Genomic DNA, 26,006 nt, shown 5'->3' with positions numbered 1-26,006 from the left:
CCCGGCACTTACAGGCCAGTAAGCCTGACTTCAGTATCGGGAAAACTGATTGAAACTATAGTAAAGAACAGGAGGACTTGTGGCACCTTAAAGACTAACCAATTTATTTGAGCATAAGCTTTCGTGAGCTACAGCTCACTTCACTCCTTTTCTTTTTGCGAATACAGACTAACATGGCTGTTACTCTGAAACCAATAGTAAAGAACAGAATTGTCAGGCACATAGATGAACATAATTTGTTGGGGAAGAGTCAACATGGATTTTGTAAAGGGAAATCATGCCTCACCAATCTACTAGAATTCTTTGAGGGGGTCACCAAGCATGTAGGGGATCCAGTGGATATCATGTTTTTAGATTTTCAGAAAGCCTTTGACAAGGTCCCTCACCAAAGGCTCTTAAGCAAAGTAAGCTGCCATGAGATAAGAGGGAAGGTTCTCTCATGGATTGTTAACTGGTTAAAGGATAAGAAACAAAGGGTAGGAATAAATGGTCATTTCTCAGAATGGAGAGAGGTAAATAGTGGTGTCCCCCAGGGGTCTGTTCTGGGACCAATCCTATTCAACATATTCATAAACGATCTGGAAAAAGGGGTAAACGGTGATGTGGCAAAATTTACAGATGATACAAAACTACTCAAGATAGTTAAGTCCCAGGCAGACTGCAAAGAGTTACAAATGGATCCTGCAAATCTGGGTGACTTGATAACACAATGGCAGATGAAATTCAATGTTGATAAATGCAAAGTAATGCACATTGGAAAACATAATCCCAACTAGACATATAAAATGATGGGGTCTAAATTAACTGTTCCCATTCAAGAAAGAGATCTTGTAGTCATTGTGGATAGTTCTCTGAAAACATCCACTCAATGTGCAGCAGCAGTCCAAAAAGCGACCAGAATGCTGGGAATCATTAAGAAAGGGAGAGATAGTAAGACAGAAAATATCATGTTGCCACTATATAAATCCATGGCAAGCCCACATTTGAATACTGCGTGCTGATCTGGTTACTCCATCTCAAAAAAGATATACTGTATTGGAATTGGAAAAGGTTTAGAAAGAGGGCAACAAAAATGACTAGGGGTATAGAACAGCTTCTGTATGAGGAGAGATTAATAAAACTGGAACTTTTCAGATTGGAAAAGAGATGACTGGGGGGGATATGATAGAGGTCTATAAAATCATGTCTGGTGTGGAGAAAGTAAATAAGGAAGTGTTATTTACTCCTCATAACACAAGAACTAGGGGTCATCAAATGAAATGAATAGGCAGCAGGTTTAAAATAAAAACAGGATACTGGGCTCGATGGACCTTTGGTCTGACCCAATATGGACATTCTTATGTTCTTTCTTACATCACACAGGGTGTGAAATTTTTCACAGCCCTGAGCACCATGGCTAGGTCATCCTCGGTGTAGACCAGGACTAACTCCGCCTATCTGTGCTATTCCAGAGATCCCCAAGCTGAGAGAGTACGTCAGGAATATCTATCTGAAAGAGAAGAAGAAGCTCCTAGTGGATTATGTAACCAAGGCTCTCAGCATTGTCCTGCTGGCTGAGAATTTCAACTCCACACGAGACATGGTGGTACGGCTGGAACAGCTTTGAGCACTACAATCTGCTTCACGGCTAGCACAGTGATGATGCAGTGAATATTCCCCTCTCTTCCCACTGCAGCAGTTTCTCTGCACTCTGCCTTCTCCCCGTTCCATCCCTGTTACTTTGAACCAGGCCCCTCGCCCCATGGTTCCTAGCAGGAAACATATGCAGATCTGCTCCAAAAAATCTAGTAATGAGCTGGCTAGTGTGTAAATGCCTCACTGCCCCCCAGTGGATGGAGCTGGAGCCATAGACCCTATACTGCTGGCCGCTAATGGGGTCAGTTCCGTAGGGAGAGGGACTATACTTTTTGACACAGGAGGCTCTGAGTTCTGTCCCTAGAGCAGGGCTAGATGATGACATGGTAGTAAACCCGGCACCCTTTTTACAGTACAGCTTAATCCATTGGCAGCATCAGTGAAACTGCGTCTGAGTTGAAACATGCTATTTTCCCTAGGGGAGACACACCTACATTGTCCAAGGCTATGCTCTACTTGGCCGGTTGGGCTTTTTGATGATGTGACACCAAGCACTACCTCCCAATTGCTCACCACTGACCCATATCACTGGGGGACAAAAACATATCCCTGCGTCCATTGTGTTCTGTGGGTGGGCAAAGCAGTGAAAGGAGGAAAAAGATACAGAGATTCTGTTCCTTTCCCCCTATCTATAATTGAAGTTTAAAACCACTACAGGCTTTATCTGCAAAGGCAGCCAAACCTTGTACCTCCCCTGTTGCCCAGCTGTCACTTCCCCCTCTCCTTCCTGCGGCCTCCAGCATCATGCCACGCTAGGGCTTTGGTTCAGTACTGACTCAGAGCACCCCAGCTGGACGGGCGACACCACCTCTTCCAGCACCGTGTGTTCTTTAGATGCCTCCCATCCAGGTGCTGACCGAACCCAGGCCTGCGCTGCGGTTTCTCTCAAGGAGAAATCTTGGAGTGTATCTTTATTTTGCCTCCAGCATCAGCTGCACAGTGATGTGTCCTGTGCTGTTCTGCCGTTGCAGGATCACTATCAGCAGAGCGGCTTGGAAGGCTTTGTGGAGGACAAGATCAAGGCTTTGGAGAAGGAGATTGAGCAATGTTTTGCCCAGCTGGAACAGCCCCTTAACGAAGGCGTGAAGCAAGCAAAATTATCTCATCAAAAAGCGTTCTCTCAGCTCCTTACAGTGAGTAGCAAGCTCTTGACTCAGACCTCATGTGCAGCTTTCATTCTCTGGCCAGCAACCACCTCCACCTTTGCTTCCCTGTAGCTTATTAACTTTTGAGAAGTGCTTTGAGATCTGTGGCGGAAAGTCCTATAAGGGCTATGTAGTATTATTGAGTGTTGAGAGGATTAATTAAAGTTTGTAAAGGGCACTGGATGAAAGGCACCAGAGGAGAGCAGCATGTTATGGGCTAGATTCTGATTCTTTTATTCTCATGGAGTAGCCACTTACACCAATGGGACTCCTTGTAGGGTCCAGCGCAACTCAGTGAGTAAGGGTATTGGAATCCAGCCCCAAATTAATGTAGGGCTCCATTCTGCTGCCTTTACTCTGGTGAGTAGTACTTTGCTCCCCTGAGTAGCCCTCAGTGGGATGACTTGCAGAGTAAGATGCTTTTCAACTTGACCTGTGTCACTGTAGTGTAGACATTTTCTACTGCGACAGAAGGGGTTTTCTATCCTAGAGTTAATCCACCCTCTTGAGAGGTGGTAGCTAGGTCGAGAGAAGAATTCTTCATCTACCTAACAGTGTCTACACCGGGCTTAGGTCAGCTTAACTACATCTCTCAGGGGTGTGAATCGTTCACATTCCTGAGCAACATAGTTATGTCAATCTACATTTTAGGTGTAGACCAGGCCTTAGTCTCTGTGCCTGTGCTCCTCATCTGTACGGTAGAGATAATTATCCTTCCTTCGTCAGTCTATTAAGACAGTAAGTGAAAGGGCAGGATGTGCTTACACAAAATTCTGTATAGATCTATCCCACTCCCCTTCTTCCTGCACCTCAACTTAGCTTTTTGCTGATGCGCTGGCCAGAGTTCTGTCTTTCCAGAAAGAGAGTCAAACCTCTCTGTTGTAACTCTGGAGCTATTGTATGTAAAACCCTGATAAATGGAGGGTCATAGTTCCCAGTCATTTCCTGGGGAAGCACCGGACACTTTATTGATAAAACAAACTTTGAGTGCTCACAAAACACACAGTGAATTGTATACAACATTGTAATCGCATTTGGAATACTGTGAAGAACTTTTAAACAAAAGCTCTTAGACAGTAAATCTGCTTATACAGACTCTCCGCCTTTTGTTTTGGCTACAAACATTCCAAATTAAGGCTTCCGTGTAACTCTGTCTGTACTTTACCTCACACATCAAAACGCATTTGCCTCCGATCTCCTCTCAAAGATGATTTCTCAGGGCTTGTCCACGTTAAAGCCGTGCCACGTGGCTTGTGTAGTCGCGGCAGAGCTCTCCCAGCGCTCTAGAAAAGCACCTCCACACGGGGCGTAGCTGCCAGCACTGGGAGCACGGCTCCCCGCACTGGTGCACTGTCTACACTGGCGCTTCACAGCGCTGAAACTTGCAGCGCTCGGGGGGTGATTTTTCACGCTCCTGAGCGACAAAGTTGCTGCACTGTAAAGCCCCAGTGTAGACAAGCCCTCAGTCTTGGCAGTGCAACCGTGGTGTGTCATGTGTGTCACCTGGACGCTTCAGAGGTCAAGAACGCTCCTGTCAAACACTCAGACCTTGGCAGCGAACAAATCCTCTGGGGAGCTCCCCAGCTAGCAGCTTCCAGCCCTTGGGGCAGTAGCTGACTGGGCCTCTCAGTTGCTGGTGAAACACAAATCTGTAACCTGTATCCAAAGCGGTGCAGGGATTGGGATCAGCCATAAAATATCCATTCCCTGGATCTCTACAAACCTCACACTCTACAGGGCACCATCTTCTCCCCACAGACCCAGCTAACATGGGCAAGAATTCACAGACCCTCCCCTCAGTAAGTGCTTCCCCATTCACATGCTCTCTAACCAAGACAGAATCCCAGTTCAGAGCAGTTAGCTGAGAGCTAAGTATAAGTTCCACAGATTCTGTAGCATGGTTGTTAATGGTATTGATTGCCATTTGATATTAATTTAATGAGCTGGGGCTAATAGATTCTCATTCCAGAATCAGACTCAACAGAATTAAAACAAATAAGTTCAATATCTTGTAGGGAACCCAGGGTGCATGGCAAAGACACTCACGCTGAGGGCAAAGCAAAGCCTTAGCCACTTTTATTAACACAATCAAGGAAGACAAGGAAGTTCCAAACCACAAAAACAAATAGCAGTAATATAGCATTAGGGATACCTGTGGTGTCATCCCCTCCATATGGTCATATACTTTTATACTCACACCCTTCCTAGGGGACCTGGTGGTGAAAGACAAAGGAGTAGCCCTGTCCCTGGCATGCCAAATGAGTCTGATGGTTCAGACCCCCAACACCCAAAGGTCAGTGGTAGATAAGAACAATGAAGAGCTGAAGGGTCAGTGATGGAAAGCTAGTGCCTGCTACATGGTGGCTTGGGCTATTGTAGGGCCTAGGTGCTACCATGAATATTCATTCAGATGCCCAGCTTCCCATGTCCAAATCTGACTTCCTCACCCTCATAATATGGGGGTGCCCTTATCTGATAGGTTAACATATTAATGCCTTTAGCTCATTATCATAGATGTCACCTATTGCTAATACAAGTTTGTGGTTAAACATCTGCCAACAATTCTATCCTAAAATATCCCAGCCCAGTATCAGTTCTAGTTTCTGCAGTTGCCTGGTATCGTTAAATACCAACTCCCTCTCTTGAGCAAGCTATTACCCTAGATTTTGGGGAACTGAGAACTGCCGGGCCATTTTATTTATGCTAAGGGTCATAGGCGTACTTTACTTATCCTAAGGTGGTTAAGTCAGTGCCTTACAGGATACAGGCCTGTAGATTCCTTGCGTTACTGCTAAGTAAAATAAAAGGCTAAGCTAGCTCTATGGGCTACACCACTAAAGGTAATAAATGTTCCCCCGCCCCCCGCTCTCCTTCTAGGTCCATAAAACACATCACTGTGTGTGACGGGTTCGGTCACAGAGACCCCCTTGGGACTGTCACCTGATGTGCTGAGGTTACCTCTGAGCCTTCCTACCAGCTTGGGACTCCAGAACCCTGCCTTGCTGAGCCAGACACGCTAGCTGGCTGCAACACAGACCCAGGTCTGGTCCACGCCCCCAAAGTTGCAGACTTTAGCTAAAAACTGCTCAGCAGGTCACCTCTCTCCAGCACCCAGACACCCAGCTCCCCATGGGATCCAAACCCGAAATAAATCCGTTTTACTCTGTATAAAGATTATACTGGGTAAACTCATAAATTGTCCGCCCTCTATAACACTGATAGAGGGAGATGCACAGCTGTTTGCTCCCCCAGGTATTAATCACTTACTCTGGGTTTAATAATAAACAAAAGTGATTTTATTAAGTATAAAAAGTAGGATTTAAGTGGTTTCAAATAATAACAGGTACAACAAAGTAAGTTACCAAGCAAAGTAAAACAAAACATGCAAGTCTAAGCCTAATACAGTAAAGAAACTGAATACAGGTAAATCTCACCCTCAGACATGTTCCAATTAGCTTCTTTCACAGACTAGACTCCTTCTTAGTCTGGGCCCAATCCTTTCCCTGGTACAGTTCTTGTTAGTTCCAGCTCAGGTGGTAACTATGGAATTTCTCATGACTGTGTTCTGTGCCACCCCCTTTTATAGCTTTGGCACAAGGAGGGAATCCTTTGTCTCTCTCTGGGTTTCCACCCCTCCTTCTAAATGGAAAAACACCAGGTTTAAGATGGATTCCAGTATCATATGACATGTTCACATGGCCTCTGAGACTTCATTACCCACTGGCTGGCTCCCACCTATACAGGAAGGCTTACAAGTAAACAGAGCCATTTACAACCAATTGTCCTGGTCAATGGGAGCCATCAAGATTCTAAACCACCATTAATGGCCCACACTTTACATAATTACAATAAGACTTCAGAGTAATACTTCATATTTCTAGCTTCAGATACAAGAATGATACATTTCAGAGTAACAGCCGTGTTAGTCTGTATTCGCAAAAAGAAAAGGAGTACTTGTGGCACCTTAGAGACTAACAAATAGGATTAACACACTCAGTAGATTATAAGATTTGTAATGATTCCTTACAAGAGACCTTTTGCATAAAGCATTTTCCAGTTACATTATATTCACATTCCAAGCATATTTTATAAAGCATATGGAGTGCAACGTCACACTATGGACCAATATTATCCTAATACTTCCCTAGTAAGTAAAGCTGGAATAGCACTGACCTGTACCTGGAGTGGTGCAGGGATTGGGACCCAGCCCTCACAGCAACTTCAGTTCTTGGTCCTGCTTCGCTCAGCTGCTGAGTCCACAGGGCTGTTTTTAATTCCTCTATTTATAACTTTCCCCCATTCGCTGATTGGCTCAGCCCTCAGAGGTGACTTGGGTATGACCTGCAAAGCTACACAGCCTCATTAACCACTACTGAGCTCATCAGGTAACTGCCATGCCCTGTTCTGGAAGTTTCTGGGTCTTTCGGAGTTGTCCTGCCCTGCTCTCTGCATGTCTGCATGTCTCTGCAAAGACACAGAATAACCAGCTAAGATCCATGTCTCTCCCCCACTGTATCTCCCGCCTCCCGTGAAGGGACAAAGTCAAATGCTTCAGGGTAAAGCACATGGGTTAAAGTAGCTCTTCAGGACAGAGCCTGTCTCTCATTATGGGTGCATCTACACTGCAGCTGGCATCTGATCGAGTGAATGCACTACAAATAGAAGTGTAGCAGTGGTGGCACGGGTGTTGGGAGTTTGGGGGGTTAGCAGGGCCGGTGCAACCACTGAGCGAACAAGGGGGCCGCCTAGGGCGCCAAGTGGTTGGGGGCGACCAAAAGCGCGCTCTGGGGAGCTGGTGGAGTGGAGGTGAGCTGGGGCGGGGGAGGGGGGTGGTGAGGGCCGCCTGCAGCAAGTAATGGGGGGGGCGTGGTGCACAGGAGAACCGCTCCCCGCCCCAGCTCACCTCTGCTCCGCCTCCTCCCCTGAGCACCGCCCCGCTCTGCTTCTCTCCCTCCCAGGCTCGTGCGCCAAACAGCTGATTGGTGCCGCAAGCCTGGGAGGCGGGAGAAGCGGCAGCGTGCTCGGGGAGGAGGCGGAGCAGAGGTGAGCTGGGGCAGAGAGCTGCCGCATGCGGCTCCCTGGGCTGAGGGAGGGGGCGGCGGAGAATTGCCACACAGCTCCCTGGGCCAAGGGGAGGGAGGGAGGGAGGGGGCGGCAGGGAGCCGCCGCAGGGTGGGCGCCTCAGGGCGGAGGGGGGAGCTGCCGCAGGGCTGGGGGCTGGGGGGCAGGCGCAAGGTGGAAGTTTCACCTAGGGTGCAAAACATCCTTGCACCGGCCCTGGGGGTTAGCTGCCCCAAGTACATACCTAGGGTCTTGGACGGATCAGAGTTAGTGTGGATATGTCTATTTCAGCTCGAAATTACACCTTCCAGCTCCTCTGCATGTATGTACAGCTCCCTGCACAATGGGGCCCTATCTTAATTCGGGTTTATAGGTCCTACTGTAATACAAATTGTATGTAATGTATCCCATACCCATTTCATTACAACTGTGTTTCCAATTATCCAGCGAGACACTGGCTACAGAGGCTTCCACAAGACCCTGAAAGCCGTGTGCCAGAAGAATGGTGTATATGCGTCCCGGGTCTTCGCCCGCATAGACCTGAATGTCACCCTCGCTCAGCCCATCTATGACAAAATCAACTCAAAGTTCGCAAACATATTCAGGTGAGAGGAGCCCTGTCCTACTCAGGCTGCAAAGACACCGAGCCTCCTTTGGTAGGGCTCTCTGGGCTCCCCATTGGCCTCAGGATCCTGCAGAACCCTGTTCTCTGGCCCTCCTGGGTAACCCAGTCTGGTGGAGTCCCCCACCAGCTCCCCAACCCCATTCCAGCTGGAGCATGACGTGAGGTTCTGTGGGGACTAGAACCTGGGTGTGCAGGACGGCTGACACCTCCACATGACTACCCAGCGGCCACGGTAGGGCTACATGTGTTATCATATAGACCAGGGATTCTCAAACAGGGAGTTGTGAGATTATTACATGGGGGGGTCGTGAGCAGTCAGCCTCCGCCCCCAAACCCCCCTTCACCTCCAGCCTTTATAATAGTGTTAAATGATAAAAAGTGTTTTAAATGTATAAGGGGGGGTCACACTCAGAGGCTTGCTGTGTGGATGAGGTCACCAATACAAACGTTTGAGAACCATGGAGATAAACAGCACAGGAAGTACCACCTGGGAAGGCCAGACTGACAGCTGCCCTCGTGGCCCCTGATTGGTCCAGGCACCCTAGTTAAACCCAGGAGGAGTGCCAGGAAGTGTCTGTGAAACCAGGTGAACTCCCTAGCTGTAGTGATGTGCACAGGAACCAGCAAACGGAGCTGAAACCAGTGGAATTTAAGTGGGAGTTCCATTGGAGGAGAAGGGAGGAGGCAAGCCCCTGTTCCTTAGGGGAAGTGAGCGAGTTCTTGTGTGTTGTGTGGTGGTGGTGGTTGTTTCAGTTTGCAGGGGTTGATAGGGGCCAGTGTGCTATGAGAGAAGCAAAGCCTTTCATCATAGCAGAGCCCTAATTAGGGGATGGGCCTTCCCCCATTAGAGGGTGGGACTTCCCTGATTAGGAGCCCTATAAAGGCAGCAAAGCAGCCAGTCAGTGGCACAGGAGTGAGCAAACAGAACAGAAAACAGGGGAGTTCGAGTGGGAGTTTATAAGGGGAGCTTGCGGGAGGTAGTGTTTGGTGTTTGTTTGTTTTTTGTTTCCACCTGACAGAACCTTAAGCAGGAAGGTTATGACAGATACAAAGGCAGCAGTGGTAGTGACCCAAGGAATGGAAGAGGCAAAGAAGATGACTGGATGTGGAAGCTGCAGGTTGTACATTATCCTGGAGCGGGTACCTGAAAAGAGCTTCATTTGCATGAAATGCCACCATAGAGCTGGTGGAAGAGAAGATCCAAGGCTTGGAGATGCAAGTGGAAACTAAGTTGAATTTCAAAGGGTATTCGAGTGGATGATAGAGAGAAGGTGAGAGGAAGCTAAAGGGAAAAGTCAAGACTCTCAGATGCAAGCTGGACTGGAGAACTGTGAGGGTAGGCTGCTGGGTGAAGAAAGTGGCCAGAGGAAGCATGTTCCTACAAGAACCAGGCAGAGGAAAGACTGGCTAGTGAAGGGGAAATAGAGCTCAGGAACAGATTTGCTGAGCTGGAGAATGAAGAAGGGGCACAGCAGGCAGTAACAGAAGGTGAGAGGGCAAGGAAGAAGAGAAGAGTGGCTAGCCCTAAAAGCAGAGGGGAAGAGTCAATAGAGAGAGCCTCTATCCTCCTGGGAATGACTTGCAGAAGATTGCAAGAGAGAACAAAAGACAAGAGGACTTGCAGCCAGAAAAAAGGCTGGAGAATCGCACCACCTCCAAGATGAGGCAGATCCATCTGATTGGGGGCTCCTTACTAAGAAGAACAGACAGGCTTGTCACCAGAGCTGATCTGGAGAAAAGAAGGGTGTGCTGTCTGATGGGCGCTAAGATATGGGCTGGGCTGGATTTACAATTTACGCGCCCCTAGGCACAGAATCTTCAGCACCCCCTCCTGCATCCCCATGTTGCCCCGCCTGGAGCCCCCCTCCTGCATCCCCATGTGGCCCTGCCTGGAGCCCTCCAGAAGCCCTCTGTGGCCTGCTCTGCCTCCTAACCTGGCTCCGAGAAGGCTGCTGTGACTTGAGGAAAAAATGCCCCCACCACCTGCCTGCCAGCTGTTTGCTGCCACTCACAAAACCAGTCAGCTCGAGCCAGCTCAGGCTGATCTGGCACCACAGCGGCCTCTGGAAAATTCTGCCTCCCTCGGACAAGACTTCTGCACATGTTGCAAATGGCTAAGGGGAGGAAGCACGATGTGAGACAAGCAGCGTGTGGGGCATCTCAGCAGGGGGCAGGGCAGATCAGGAGGCTCTCTCCCTCCCGAGCAGTGTGGCCAGCGGCAGCAGGGCAGCAAAATAGCTCAAAGCACCGCAACTCACAACTGCTAAAAACAGCCCAACTAGGCTAGGAAATTGCATACTTGGCAACCTAATGCTGGCGCCCCTAGGCATGTGCCTAATTAGAAATACGGCCCTGGATATGGGGTGTGGATTGGAGGCTGAACAGGATCCTAACAGGAGCAGGCAAGAATCCACTGACTGTATTTCACATGGGAACAAATGATACCGGTAGATTCTTTCTGGAGCGCACCAAGGGAGACTGTGCCAGACTGGGGAAGAAGTTTAAGGAAATGGAATCTCATCTTCTGTGGAAGGAGGATAACGAAGGCGAGACAAAATTATGATGATCAACAGGTGGCTCAGGCAGTGGTGCTATCAGGAGAGCTTTTGGGATGTTTGATCACTGGGAGGCATTCATGGAGAACTGTTCCCTTGGGATGGACTCCACCTTAGTAGGAGGAAAATAGACTTCTGGGGTGGAGGTTGACGCAACTGATTAAAAGTGCTTTAAACGAGGAACTTGGGGCAGGGGGTTGGGAGATGCTCATGTAATCTCCACGCCTGATTCTAATATTGACCAGGAGGAAAACCAAGAAAGACAGAATACAGCAGTAGGTAGGAGAATGGACATTAACAGGAAAGATACTGCCAATACCTGTGAAGGTAACAGACGGGCGATACTGGCAGTAGAATGATTGTACCCAATTGGGTGAGGGATCTGGGCAAAGCCAACCAACAACAGTTAAGATGTTTGTACACCAATACAAAGAGCCTGAGGAACAACACGGAGTAGCTAGAACTACGGGTGCAGGAAGTGAAATCAGACACTATAGGGATATCAGAAACATGGTGGAATAGTAGTCACAACTGGAATACAGGTATTGAAGGGTACGTGCTGTTCAGAAAAGACAGAACTAAAGGTAAAGGTGGTGGAGCAGCATTGTATTTTAATGATGAGGCAGACTGTAAAGAAATTAGGAGTGATGGAATGGATAAAACAGAGTCTGTTTTGGGTCAAAATCACTTTGAGGAAGAAAGCTACCAGAGGCTCTACTGGGTTAGCGCTGGGGATCTGCTACAGACCCCAGAATCTGATTTTGATCTGGATAGAGACCACTTTAATGTTTTTTGTTAAATAAACACTACTGGGAATTGTGTGATTATGGGAGACTTTAACTTCCCAGATATAGATTAGAGGACAAGTGCTAGTAATAATAGTTGGGCCCAGATTTTCCTGGATGTGATGCTTGACAGATTTCTTCACCAAAGAGTCACCGAACCCACAAGAGGTGATGCCATTTTAGATCTTGGTATTAGTGTGTAGTGAGAACCTCACAGAAGAGTGAAGAACTGAAGGATCTAAATGTGGAGGAGGCTTGGGATTACTTTAAATCAAAGTTGCAGAAGTTACCTGAAGCCTGGATCCCAAGCAAGGGGGGAAATTTGTAGGGAAGCATTACCAGACCAAGCTGGATGAACAAGTATCTCAGACAGGTGATGAAGAGAAAGCAGAAAGCCTACAAAGAATGGAAGATGGGAAGGATCAGCAAGGAAAGCTACCTCTTGGAGGTCAGAAAGTGTAGAGAAAAAGTGAGAACTGCCCAAAGCCAAGCAGAGTTGGACCTTGCAAAGGGAATTAATACCGATAGTAAAAGGTTCTGTAGCCATATAAACAAAAAGAAAACAAGGAAAGAAGGAGGACCACTAAACATGGAGGATGGGTGGAGATCAAAGATAATCTAAATATGGCCTAACACCTAAACAAATACTTTGCCTGAGTTTTTACTAAGGCAAATGAGGAGCTCAGGGGTAGTAACAGGGTGGCTAATGGAAATGTGGTAATTTCTACTGTACTTCCTTATCCTCATCTGAGATGGAAGTCAAACTAAACAGCTTCATGAGACTAAATCAGAGGGCTTGGATAATCTCCATCCAAGTATATTGAAGGAATTGGCACATGAAATCACAAGCCCAATAGCAAGGATTTTTAATGAATCTGGAAAACTCGGGAGTATTACCCTATGACTGGAGGACTGCTAATATAGTACCTGTGTCATAAATATAAAGGGAAGGGTAACAACCTTTATGTATGCAGTAACATAAAATCCCTCCTGGCCAGAAGTACAGAATCCCTTTACCTGTTAGGGGTTAAGAAGCTCAAATCACCTGGTTGGCATCTGACCAAAATACACCAATAGGACCAATAAGGAAAGAACATACTTTCAAATCTGGGAGCGGGGGGAAGAGGTTTTGTTTGTGCTCTTTTTTTTTTTTTTTTTTTTTTTGGTTCCCTCTCTGAATAGAGAGAGAGAGACCAAGCAGGTAAGCCATCTCTTGAAATGATACATATAAAATTACAGAAATTGTAAGTAAAGGCAAGGAAATGTGTTAGATTATCTTTTGTTTTAGATTGTGAATTTTCCCTATGCTAAGAGGGAGATTTATTCCTGTTTTTTGTAACTTTGAACCTAAGCCTAGAGGGGAATCCACTGTGTTTTAAATCTTTTTATTTACCCTGTAAAGTTACCTTCCATTCTGATTTTGAAGGTGTGAGTCTTTTACTTTTTTTAAAAAATAAAATTCTTCTTTTAAGAACCTGATTGATTTTCAGTGTGCTAAAAACCCAGGGGTTTGGTCTGTGCTCACTTTGTAACCAATTGGTTAGTACATTATTCTCAAGCCGCCCCAGGAAAGGGGGTGAAGGGATTGGGGGAATATTTTGGGGAAACAGGGACTCCAAGTGGCCCTTTTTCCTGGATTTTTGTCTAAATCACTTGGTGGTGGCAGAAATACTGTACAAGGACAAGGAAAGGATTTGTGCCTTGGGGAAGGTTTAATCTAAGCTGGTAGAAATGAGTTTAGGGGGTCTTTCGTGTGGGTCCCCACATCTGTACCCCAGAGTTCAGAGTGGGGAGGGAACCCTGACAACCTGTTTTTAAGAAAGGGGGGGAAAGAGATCTGAAAAACTACAGCCCTGTTAGTTTGACCTCAGTTGTATGCAAGGTCTTAGAACAAAAGAAAGAGAAAGTAGTTAAGGACATAGTGGTAAACAGAAATTGGAATAAAATGCAACAGAGGTTTTCAGAAGGTAGATCGTGCCAGACCAGCCTGATCTCTTTCTTTAAGAAAACAAGTGATTTTTTTAGACAAAGGAAACGCAGTGGATCTAATCTCCCTGGATTTCAGAAAGGCATCTGATAAATTCCACATGGGAAATTAGATAAATTGGAGAAGATGGGGATTAATATGAGAACTGAGATGTGTATAAGGAACTGGTTAAAGGGTAGACTACGACATGTCATACTGAAAGGTGAACTGTGAGTCTGGAGGGAGATTGCTGGTGGAGTTCCTCAGGGATTGGTCTTGAGAACCATCTTATTTAACATTTTTATTCATGACCTTGGCACAAAAAGTGGGAGTGCTCTAATAAAATTTGCAGATGACATGAAGTTAGGAGGTATTGACAATACAGAGTGGGACCAGAATATCATATTAGATCTGGACAACCTTTGAAAACTGGAGTAATAGAAATGGGATGAAATTTCATCGTACAAGGTTATGCACTTAGGAACTAACAAGAATTTTTGCTATAAGCTGGGAACTTATCAGTTGGAAGCAACAGAGGAGGAGAAAGACCTGAGTGTATTGGTGGATCACAGGATGACTATGAGCACCCAATGTGATGTGGCCATGAAAAAGGCTAATGTGATCCTCGGATGCATCAGGCGAGGTATTTCCAGTAGCAATAAGGAAGTATTAATACCATTATACAAGGCACTGGTGAGAGCTCATCTGGAATACTGTGTGCAATTCTGGTCTCCCATATTTAAGAATGATGAATTCAAACTGGAATAGGTGCAGAGAGGGAATACTAAGATGACCCAAAGAATGGAAAATCTACTTTATGAGAGGAGACTCAAAGAGCTTGGCTTGTTTAGCCTAACCAAATGAAGGCTGAGGGGAGATATGATTGCTCTCTATAAATACATCAGGGGGATAAACACCAGGGAGGGAGAGGAGTTATTTAAGTTAAGGGCCGGTGTTGACACAAGAACAAATGGATATAAACTGGCCATCAACAAATTCAGGCTTGAAATTTGATGAAGGTTTCTAACCATCAGAGGAGTGAAGTTCTGGAACGGCATCCCAAGGGGAGCCATGGGGGGCAAAAACCTAATTGGCTTCAAGACTGAACTTGATAAATTATGGAGTGGATGGTTTGATAAGATGGCCTACAATGGCATGTAGTTGATCTTTGACTGCTAGTAGCAAATATCCCCAATGGTGGTGATGGGACACTAGATGGGGAGGGCTCTGAAGTACTACACGGAATTCTTTCTGAGGTGTCTAACTGGTGTGTCTTGCTGAAATGCTCAGTGTCCAATGGACCGCCATATTTGGGGTCGGAAAGGAATTCTTTCCCCGGTCAGATTGGCAGAGAGCCTTGGGTTTTTTGCCTTCCTCTGCAGCATGGGGCATGGATCACTTAGAGGTTTAAACTAGTGTAAATGGTGGTGTCATAAATATAAAGGGAAGGGTAAACACCTTTAAATCCCTCCTGGCCAGAGGAAAAACCCTTTCACCTGTAAAGGGTTAAGAAGCTAAGACAACCTCGCTGGCACCTGACCAAAATGACCAATGAGGAGACAAGATACTTTCAAAGCTGGGGGGGGGGGGACAAAGGGTTCTCTGTGTCTGTGTGTTGCTTTTGCCGGGACCAGAGCAGGAATGCAGGTCAGAACTCCTGTAAAAAGTCAGTAAGCAATCTAGTTAGATATGCATTAGATTCTGTTTTGGTTAAATGGCTAATAAAATAAGTTGTGCTGAATAGAATGTATATTCAGGTTTTTGTGTCTTTTTGTAACTTAAGGTTTAGCCTAGAGGGATTCTCTATGTTTTGAATCTGATTACCATGTAAGGTATTTACCATCCTGATTTTACAGAGGTGATTCTTTTACTTTTTCTTTAATTAAAATTCTTCTTTTAAGAACCTGATTGCTTTTTCATTGTTCTTAAGATCCAAGGGTTTGGGTCTGTGTTCACCTATGCAAATTGGTGAGGATTTTTATCAAGCCTTCCCCAGGAAAGGGGGTGTAGGGCTTGGGGGGGATTTTGAGGGGAAAGACATTTCCAAGTGGGCTCTTTCCCTGTTATATTTGTTAGATGCTTAGTGGTGGCAGCAATAAAGTCCAGGGACAAAAGGTAAAATAGTCTGTACCTTGGGGAACTTTTAACCTAAGCTGGTAAAAATAAGCTTAGGGGGTTTTTCATGCAGGTCCCCACATCTGTACCCTAGAGTTCAGAGTGGGGAAGGAACCTTGACAGGTGGATTCTCTGTAACTTGAAGTCTTGAAATCACAATTTGAGGACTCCAGGAACTCAGCCAGAGCTTCTGGGTCTATTACAGGAGTGAGTGGGTGAGGTTCTGTGGCCTGCAATGTGCAGGAGGTCAGACTAGATGACCATAATGGTCCCTTCAGGCCTTAAAGTCTTAGTCTGTAAGATCTGCCTCTTGGCTCACTGTTGGACTCCTGACCACAGCTCTGACCCATACTCTGAATCCTGGCCTCTAACCATCCCTGCTCTGACCACTAGGCATGACTGTCCAAGCTCCAGTCATGACACATTATTATGGCTGTAGATGAGACGATCAGCCCTGACTCTCCTCTCTTGTCCACCATTTATAATTGTTATGGTAGGGCCTCAGAACCCCAGTGACAGATCCTGGCTCCTATTGTGCTAGGCACTATGCGGACATGTTAAGAAGAAGACAGACCCTGCTCACAGTCTGGGCGTCAGACAAATGCTGGTGATGGATAGGAAGATGAGTAACAAAATGAAATGGGCTTAGCAAAAAGCAGAAGTCTCAGATGCCACTAGCATAGGCCAGGCCCGAGGGGGTGCTGTCTAGGTCCCAGCAGAGCTGGGTTTAAGGAGGGATTTCAGGAGAATAAGGTGACACCTTGACAAATTTTGCAGCTCCATTGATTTCAGCGGGCCTGCTCCCACCTGCCATTCACACTTTCGTTAATTGCACTGTACCTAAGTAACTTAGGAAAATGCAACCCTGTGCACATTTGGGGTTTCAGTGGCTTTGGATACTGGCACGTAAGCAAGTGAATAAAGCTCCGTGGCTTCAATCCATCCCCGGTGCCCAAAAGGAGAAGGACTCAGCCCAGTTAGGTGAGAGGAAAGTGATCAGGAACAGTCAGCATGGTTTCAGAGTAACAGCCGTGTTAGTCTGTATTCGCAAAAAGAAAAGGAGTACTTGTGGAGTCTCTAAGGTGCCACAAGTACTCCTTTTCAGTCAGCATGGATTCACCAAGGGCAAGTCATGCCTGACTAATCTAATTGCCTTCTATGACGAGATAACTGGTTCTGTGGATGAAGGGAAAGCAGTGGATGTGTTGTTCCTTGACTTTAACAAAGCTTTTGACACGGTCTCCCACAGTATTCTTGTCAGCAAGTTAAAGAAGTATGAGCTGGATGAATGCACTATAAGGTGGTTAGAAAGTTGGCTAGATTGTCGGGCTCAATGGGTAGTGATCAATGGCTCCATGTCTAGTTGGCAGCCGGTGTCAAGTGGAGTGCCCCAGGGGTCGGTCCTGGGGCCAGTTTTGTTCAATATCTTCATAAATGATCTGGAGGATGGTGTGGATTGCACCCTCAGCAAGTTTGCAGACGACACTAAACTGGAAGGAGTGGTAGATACGCTGAAGGGTAGGGATAGGATACAGAGGGACCAAGACAAATTGGAGGACTGGGCCAAAAGAAATCTGACGAGGTTCAACAAGGACAAGTGCAGAGTCCTGCACTTAGGATGGAAGAATCCCATGCACCGCTACAGACTAGGGACCGAATGGCTCGGCAGCAGTTCTGCAGAGAAAGACCTAGGGGTTACAATGGACAAGAAGCTGGATATGAGTCAACAGTGTGCCCTTGTTGCCAAGAAGGCCAATGGCATTTTGGGCTGTATAAGTAGGGGCATTGCCAGCAGATCGAGGGACGTGATCGTTCCCCTCTATTCGACATTGGTGAGGCCTCATCTGGAGTACTGTGTCCAGCTTTGGGCCCCACATTACAAGAAGGATGTGGAAAAACTGGAGAGAGTCCAGCAGAGGGCAACAAAAATGATTAGGGGACTGGAACACGTGACTTATGAGGAGAGGCTGAGGGAACTGGGATTGTTTAGTCTACAGAAGAGAAGAATGAGGGGGGATTTGATAGCTGCTTTCAACTACCTGAAAGGGGGTTCCAAAGAGGATGGATCTAAACTATTCTCAGTGGTAGCTGATGACAGGACAAGGAGTAATGGTCTCAAGTTGCAGTGCGGGAGATTTAGGTTGGATATGAGGAAAAACTTTTTCACTAGGAGGGTGGTGAAGCACTGGAATGCGTTACCTAGGGAGGTGGTGGAATCTCCTTCCTTAGAAGTTTTTAAGGTCAGGCTTGACAAAGCCCTGGCTGGGATGATTTAATTGGGGATCAGTCCTGCTTTGAGCAGGGGGTGGGACTAGATGACCTCCTGAGGTCCCTTCCAACCCTGATAGTCTATGATTCTATGATTCAGTAGTTGAGGCAGTGGAGGTGTGGCTGCTGCAGAGCTGGGGAGGTCAAAGTGTTTAACCCAGCTGCTATAGAAAGGTGTGTTTGGGTTTTCACTCCTTCCCAGAGAATTAAACTGTTAAGATCACATCCTCAGCCTGGACAAGGTTGGTGTAAAGGGCACTTAAAACTGCTCTCACCTAGGGGACTCTCCCAACTATTCCAGCTTTACACCATCGGCTGCCCCTAGCCCTAGCGAAGAGGGTGATCTGGAGCTGAGCAGAGGGAGGGAGGGAGTGTGATAGGCACCTGTGTGCACTGGATTCAAGTGATCCTGAGCTGACAGAACAGTTCTCAGGGGATCAGTCCAGGTGATGTTAGACTAGCCCTGTGGCTGCTCTAGCTTATGCCAGAGTCAGCATGGCACCTGGCCAGCTGTGGGATTGGAGGGGGGGGATATAGATGTCTTAGAGCCACCTTTGTTTCTCCTCCTACCTCCCCACTCAGCTGTGTCGAGCCCATTTGTCTTTTTAATGATTCATATTTTATTATCCAACTAGGATCCAAAAGGGAACCAGAGCCTCGCTGAAACCCTGCCTTGACATGTTCAAAGACTCGGTGCAGGAGAAAATCCGCGAGGTTGGGAAGAAGAGCCCAGTGACCAGTGACCACTGCAAGCTCAACTTCTTCATTGAGGAAGTAAGTTGAGGTTAAGATAAGAGTGAGTGCTCTGCCCTGCCAGCCAGCACATCTGGGGTAAGGGTTATCCTGCCCCTCTGCTTGGCAGGGCCAAGGAGGGCTGCAGGATGGGGATAACAATGGGAGAGTAACAATGGTTGATGGGGACTCTCAGGGAGTCTCTGTGAGATTGGCTCTGTGATGAACTCTGCCTTCTGACCCACTGATAAGAGACATGAACAGCTGTATGTTGTAGCCAACACACAGTGTTTAGCATTTATTACCTGGCATCCATGCAGGGCCAGACTCTCAGGTGCAGCAGAGCTGTGTTTAGAACAGGACCCAAGAGGGTGGGGGGAAGAAATCACTTTGACTCCAGGACTGGTTTGGCCCTGGTATAACTTAGAGCAGTGGTTCTCAATGCTGGTCCACCGCTTATTCAGGGAAAGACCAAGGCTGGCCGGGCCGGTTTCTTTACTTGCCGCATCCGCAGGTTCAGCCGATCGCGGCTCCCACTGGCCGCGGTTCGCCGCTCCAGGCCAATGGGGGCTGTGGGAAGGGCAGCCAGCGCATCCCTCGGCCTGCGCGGCTTCCTGCAGCCCCCAGGTGGAAAACTCAGCAGAGACTCAAAGTCTGCGCCCCAACCAGGAAATCTTCAAGAGCCACAGGAGTAATGAAGTTAGTTAGAAGGCACCAGGTGCTCTTTAGCCTTTAAGCTGGGAAAAGGTATGTGGAGCTCACAGGCTGTTTGTTTTCACATATTTGTATCTAAGACTCTGGCCTTAAGAATCCCACACCTGCATATTCCACCTTGATTCTGGGTCTAACCAATAAGCAAAGCACCTCCCCACCCCAAAATCCCTGATCAGGTCTCCTCTTCCAAACCGTTTATTCAGATCGTTTTTACAAATGAGGGATTGAAAAGATAATGGCAAATGCTTTAAATTGATTCACTCAGACAAACGTCATCCTGAGGACCCTGGAAAGAGAGATCCTTAAGAAGAAAATGGCTGTCTACGAGTCCCTTCCGCTATCCATCCAGAGTGACCTAAAGCCTCACTATGAAGGTAGGACCCTTTTGCTGGGTGACCCTGAATTTTGTAGTGTTTGTTCTCTGGCATCAGGCCGTGAGGGAGTGGTGATGATGATGAACTACTTTAACTTTATCCTCCAAACTGGAAAAATGCCTGATGAAGGGAGAGCATATAGAATCATAGAATATCAGGGTTGGAAGGGACCTCAGGAGGTCATCTAGTCCAACCCCCTGCTCAAAGCAGGGCCAATCCCCAACTAAATCATCCCAGCCAGGGCTTTGTCAAGCCTGACCTTAAACTCTAAGGAAGGAGATTCCACCACCTCCCTAGGTAACGCATTCCAGTGCTTTACCACCTTCCTAGTGAAAAACTTTTTCACAATATCCAACATAAACCTCCCTCACTGCAACTTGCGACCATTACTCCTCGTTCTGTCATCTGCTAACACTGAGAACAGTCTAGATCCATCCTCTTTGGAACCCCCTTTCAGGTAGTTGAAAACAGCTATCAAATACCCCCCTCATTCTTCTCTTCCGCAGACTAAACAATCCCAGTTCCCTCAGCCTTCCCTCATAAGTCACGTGTTCCAGTCCCCTAATCATTTTTGTTGCCCTCCACTGGACACTTCCCAATTTTTCCACATCCTTCTTGTAGTGTGGGGCCCAAAACTGGACACAGTACTCCAGATGAGGCCTCACCAATGTCGAATAGAGGGGAACGATCACGTCCCTCGATCTGCTGGTAATGCCCCTACTTATACAGCCCAAAATGCCATTGGCCTTCTTGGCAACAAGGGCACACTGTTGACTCATATCCAGCTTCCTGTCCGCTGTAACCCCTAGGTCCTTTTCTGCAGAACTGCTGCTTAGCCACTTGGTCCCTAGTCTGTAGCGGTGCATGGGATTCTTCTATCCTAAGTGCAGGACTCTGCACTTATCTTTGTTGAACCTCATCAGATTTCTTTTGGCCCGGTCCTCCAATTTGTCTAGGGCCCTCTGTATCCTATCCCTACCCTCCAGCGTATGTACCTCTCCTCCCAGTTTAGTGTCATCTGCAAACCTGTTGAGGGTGCAATCCACACCATCCTCCAGATCATTAAGGAAGATATAGAACGAAACCAGCCCCAGGACCGACCCCTGGGGCACTCCGCTTGATACTGGCTGCCAACTAGACATGGAGCCATTGATCACTACCCATTGAGCCTGACAATTTAGCCAGCTTTCTATCCACCTTATAGTCCATTCATCCAGCCCATACTTCTTTAACTTGCTGACAAGAATACTGTGGGAGACCGTGTCAAAAGCTTTGCTAAAGTCAAGGAATAACATGTCCACTGCTTTCCCCTTATCCACAGAGCCAGTTATCTCATCATAGAAGGCAATCAGATTAGTCTGGGTTGCCTCCCTCATTCAGTAAGGGGCCCACGCTTTCCTTGACTTTCTTCTTGTTGCTAACATACCTGAAGAAACCCTTCTTGTTACTCTTAACATCTCTTCCTAGCTGCAACTCCAAGCGAGATTTGGCCTTCCTTATTTCACTCCTGCATGCCTGAGCAATATCTTTATACTCCTCCCTGGTCATTTGTCCAATCTTTCACTTCTTGTAAGCTTCTTTTTTGTGTTTAAGATCAGCAAGGATTTCACTGTTAAGCCAAGCTGGTCGCCTGCCATATTTACTATTCTTTCTACACATCAGGATGGTTTGTCCCTGCTCCTGGACTCCTTTCCCCCTCACGTTATTCTCCCAGGGGATCCTGCCCATCAGTTCCCTGAGGGAGTCAAAGTCTTATTTTCTGAAGTCCAGGGTCTGTATTCTACTGCTCTCTTTTTTCCCTTGTGTCAGGATCCTGAACTCTACCTCCAGCACTTGCACCAGGAAATTGTCCTCTACACTGTCCAAAAACTTCCTGGATTATCTGTGCACCGCTGTATTGCTCTCCCAGCAGATATCAGGGTGATTGAAGTCTCCCATGAGAACTATGGCATGCGATCTAGTAACTTCCGTTAGTTGCCGGAAGAAAGTCTCGTCCACCTCATCCCCCTGGTCCGGTGGTCTATAACAGACTCCCACCACGACATCACCCTTGGTGCTCACACTTCTAAACTTAATCCAGAGACTCTCAGGTTTTTCTGCAGTTTCATACCGGAGCTCTGAGCAGTCATACTGCTCCCTTACCTACAGTGCAACTCCCCCACCTTTTCTGCCCTGCCTCTCCTTCCTGAACTGTTTATATCCATGACAGTACTCCAGTCATGCAAGTTATCCCACCAAGTCTCTGTTATTCCACTCACATCATAATTCCTTGACTGTGCCAGGACTTCCAGTTCTCCCTGCTTGTTTCCCAGGCTTCTTGCATTTGTGTATAGGCACTTGAGATAACTCGCTGATCGTCCCTCTTTCTCAGTATGAGGCAGGAGCCCTCCCTTCTCATGCTCTCCTGCTTCTGCTTCCTCCCAGTATACCACTTCCCACTTACCTCAGGGCTTTGGTCTCCTTCCCCTGGTGAACCTAGTTTAAAGCCCTCCTCAGTAGGTTAGCCAGCCTGCTTGCAAAGAAGCTCTTCCCTATCTTTGTTAGGTGGAGCCTGTCTCTGCCTAGCACTCCTTCTTCTTGGAACACCATCATATGGTTAAAGAATCCAAAGCCTTCTCTCCCACACCACCTGTGTAGCCATTAGTTGACTTCCACAATTTGACCGTCACTACCGGGGCCTTTTCCTTCCACAGGGAGGATGGATGAGAACACCACTTGCGCCTCAAACTCCTTTATCCTTCTTCCCAGAGCCACGTAATCTGCAGTGATCCTCTCAAGGTCATTCTTGGCAGTATCATTGGTGCCCACGTGGAGAAGCAGGAAGGGGTAGCGATTCGAGGGCTTGATGAGTCTCGGCAGTCTCTCCGTCACATCATAAATCCTAGCTCCTGGCAAGCAGCAGACTTCTCGGTTTTCCCGGTCGGGGCGGCAGATAGATGACTCAGTCCCCCTGAGGAGAGAGTCCCCGACCACCACCACCCGCCTCCTTCTCTTGGCAGCGGTGGTCGTGGAACCCCCAACCCTAGGACAGCGCATCTCATGCCTTCCAATCGGCGGGGTCTCCTGTTCCCTTCCCTCAGATGTATCATCTAGTCCACTTTCCGCATTAGTACCTGTGGAGAAAACATGAAAACGGTTACTTACCTGTATCTGCCCTGCTAGTACATGGACGCTCCCCTTTCTTCTTCTGGAGGTCACATGCTGCCAAATTTCTTCACTGTCCTCCTGACCCCGCTGTGCAGCCTGCTCTGAATCTTCAGAACGTTGTGTCCGTAGAAGCATATCCTGACATCTGTCCAGGAAATCTTCAGTTTCTCTTATGTAACGCAGGGTCGATACTTGTTTCTCCAGACCTTGAACCTTCTCTTCCAATATGGAGACCAGCTTGCAGTTTGTACAGACAAAGTCGCTTCTGTCCTGTGGAAGAAAGACAAACATGGCACATCCAGTGCAGGTCACAACAGCTGAACGCTCACCATCCATATTATGTTCCTTCTACGAGCTTCTTCAGGAGCTGTTGTAACTACTCAGAGAAGCCTGCAAGACATTGGTCTCTATCTTCAAGCCTAAAGGGGATGTTTAAGCATGTCGTTATTACTGACTGTCATGGGGTGTATGTACCCCTCGCTGGCCCAGCAAGCAAAGGTTTAGCACAGGCCCTGCTGATTGGCAGCCTCACCACAGCTGGGAGTATCAAAGGGCCGAGAAGCAGAGGGGCGTGGCACCTGCCAGAGGAGTGAGCAGGCGGAGAAGGGAACTTCTGCCAGGCGGGACAACATCCTAGAAAGAGACAACCAGAGCACCAGGCTGAAAAGCCTGCAGAAACCTGAGGGAAGGTAGGAAGGAGCTCAGGGCACAGCCAGAGTCGACAAATGCTGATCCAGTTTTTCTAGCTTGAGGCCCTGAGCTGGAACCCAGTGGAGTGGGCAGGCCTGGGTTCCCCTACTGGCTCTGTGGATGAGGGGAAAGCAGTGGACGTGTTATTCCTTGACTTTAGCAAAGCATTTGACACGGCCTCCTACAGTATTCTTGCCAGGAAGTAAAAAAAGTATGGGCTGGATGAATGGACTATAAGGTGGATAGAAAGCTGGCTAGATCATCAGGCTGAACAGGTAGTGATCAATGGCTCCATGTCCAGTTGGCAGTCGGTATCCAGCGGAATGCCCCAAGGGTCGGTCCTGGGGCCGGTTTTGTTCAATATCTTCCTTAATGATCTGGAGGATGGCGTGGATTTCACCCTCAGCAAGTTTGCAGATGACACTAAACTAGGAGGCTTGGTAGATATGCTGGAGGGTAGGGATAGGATACAGAGGGCCCTAGACAAATTGGAGGATTGGGCCAAAAGAAATCTGATGAGGTTCAACAAAGACAAGTGCAGAGTCCTGCACTTAGGATGGAAGAATCCCATGCACCGCTACAGACTAGGGACCGAATGGCTAGGCTGCTGTTCTGCAGAAAAGGACCTGGGGGTTACAATGGACAAGAAGCTGGATATGAGTCATCAGTGTGCCCTTGTTGCCAAGAAGGCTAATGGCATTTTGGGCTGTATAAGTAGGGACATTGCCAGCAGATTGAGGGACGTGATCTTTCCCCTCTTTCGGCACTGGTGAGGCCTCATCTGGAGTACTGTGTCCAGTTTTGGGCCCCACATTACAAGAAGGATGTGGAAAAATTGGAAAGAGTCCAGTGGAGGGCAACAAAAATGATCAGAGGGCTGGAACACATGACTTATGACGAGAGGCTGAGGAAACTGGGATTATTTAGTCTGCGGAAGAGAAGAATGAGGGGGGATTTGTTAGCTGCTTTCAACTACCTGAAAGGGGGTTCCAAAGAGGATGGATCTAGACTGTTCTCAGTGGTGGCAGATGACAGAACAAGGAATAATGGTCGCAAGTTGCAGTGTGGGAGGTTTATGTTGGATATTAGGAAAAACATTTTAACTAGGAAGGTGGTGAAGCACTGGAATGTGTTACCTAGGGAGGTGGTGGAATCTCCTTCCTTAGAGTTTTTTAAGGTCAGGCTTGACAAAGCCCTGGCTGGGATGATTTAGTTGGGGATTGGTCCTGCTTTGAGCAGGTGGTGGGACTAGATGACCTCCTGAGGTCCCTTCCAACCCTGATAGTCTATGATTCTATGCTTCTATGACCCCCTGATGAACTTAAGGGCAGAAAGAGTTTTCAAATTTCTGGGCACCAACCCATCAAGTAAATGAGTCATATGATGAAATGACTGGAAAGAATTATCGAGAAAAGACTTTGTGAGGAACTGGAGCATCAAGTAAGTGACAGACAATTTGGGTTTGTGCCAGGAAGGTCAATGATCAACGCAGTGTCTGCAGCCCAAATCCTGCAGGAGAAGTACAGAGAGAAATGCAAGGAATTTCATTTAGTGTTTGTGGACTTAGAGAAGGCTTATAAGAGCATCCCTAGAGGTGATGCCTGTGGACTCACAATCTGCTGGAGTTATATATTCAGACGATTATGGACATGTACGAGGGCCGCAAAATAGTAGTGAGGAGCAGCTCTGGCTCCAGTGAGCCATTTACCGTAAGGTCTACAACAAGGATCAGCTTTAAGCCATTCCTATTTGTGATTGTAATGGACACCCTGAGGCAGGGCATTAGGAGAGAGGCTCCATGGAGCATGCTTTTCACGGATGATATAATGTTGTGTCACAAGGATAAACATGAACTAGAAAGGGGCCTAGAATGATGGATGGCTGCAAGAGAAGAACACAGTTTACAAATCAGCTGACAAAAGATGGAATACACATGATGCTTCATGGAGAGGGACAAGGAGAAGCCAGTAAAGCTGGATGGTATAGCGTTACAATACATGCAACAATTTAAATACCTCTTATCAGTGTTGAGCCTTGATGGGAATGTGGAAATGGATGTTAAGAGTCTCATGAAGAGCACTTGGTGTGTAAATGGAGGGAGTTGATGAGTTCTCTTTAGTTCCAAGATGCCAAGAAAACTAAAGAGCAAAGCATATAAGACCATAGTTAGACCAGCCATGACATACAGGTCAGA

General features: G+C 47.2%; 1 protein-coding gene across 1 annotated transcript in view; it reads left to right on the top strand.

Moving 5' to 3' along the window:
- NUGGC (nuclear GTPase, germinal center associated) overlaps positions 1-26,006 on the top strand; it is an 82,188-nt gene that overhangs the window by 36,074 nt on the left and 20,108 nt on the right. The window contains exons 12-16 of the mRNA XM_077812314.1: positions 1,452-1,585; positions 2,607-2,768; positions 8,289-8,446; positions 18,791-18,929; positions 19,867-19,975. Coding sequence (XP_077668440.1) covers positions 1,452-1,585; positions 2,607-2,768; positions 8,289-8,446; positions 18,791-18,929; positions 19,867-19,975 — 702 coding nt within the window. The remainder of the gene's footprint in view (positions 1-1,451; positions 1,586-2,606; positions 2,769-8,288; positions 8,447-18,790; positions 18,930-19,866; positions 19,976-26,006) is intronic.

The sequence above is a fragment of the Eretmochelys imbricata genome, chromosome 3, assembly GCF_965152235.1.
Source record: "Eretmochelys imbricata isolate rEreImb1 chromosome 3, rEreImb1.hap1, whole genome shotgun sequence".
Taxonomy (NCBI): Eukaryota; Metazoa; Chordata; order Testudines; family Cheloniidae; genus Eretmochelys; species Eretmochelys imbricata.
This window is presented reverse-complemented; position numbering and strand designations above follow the sequence as displayed.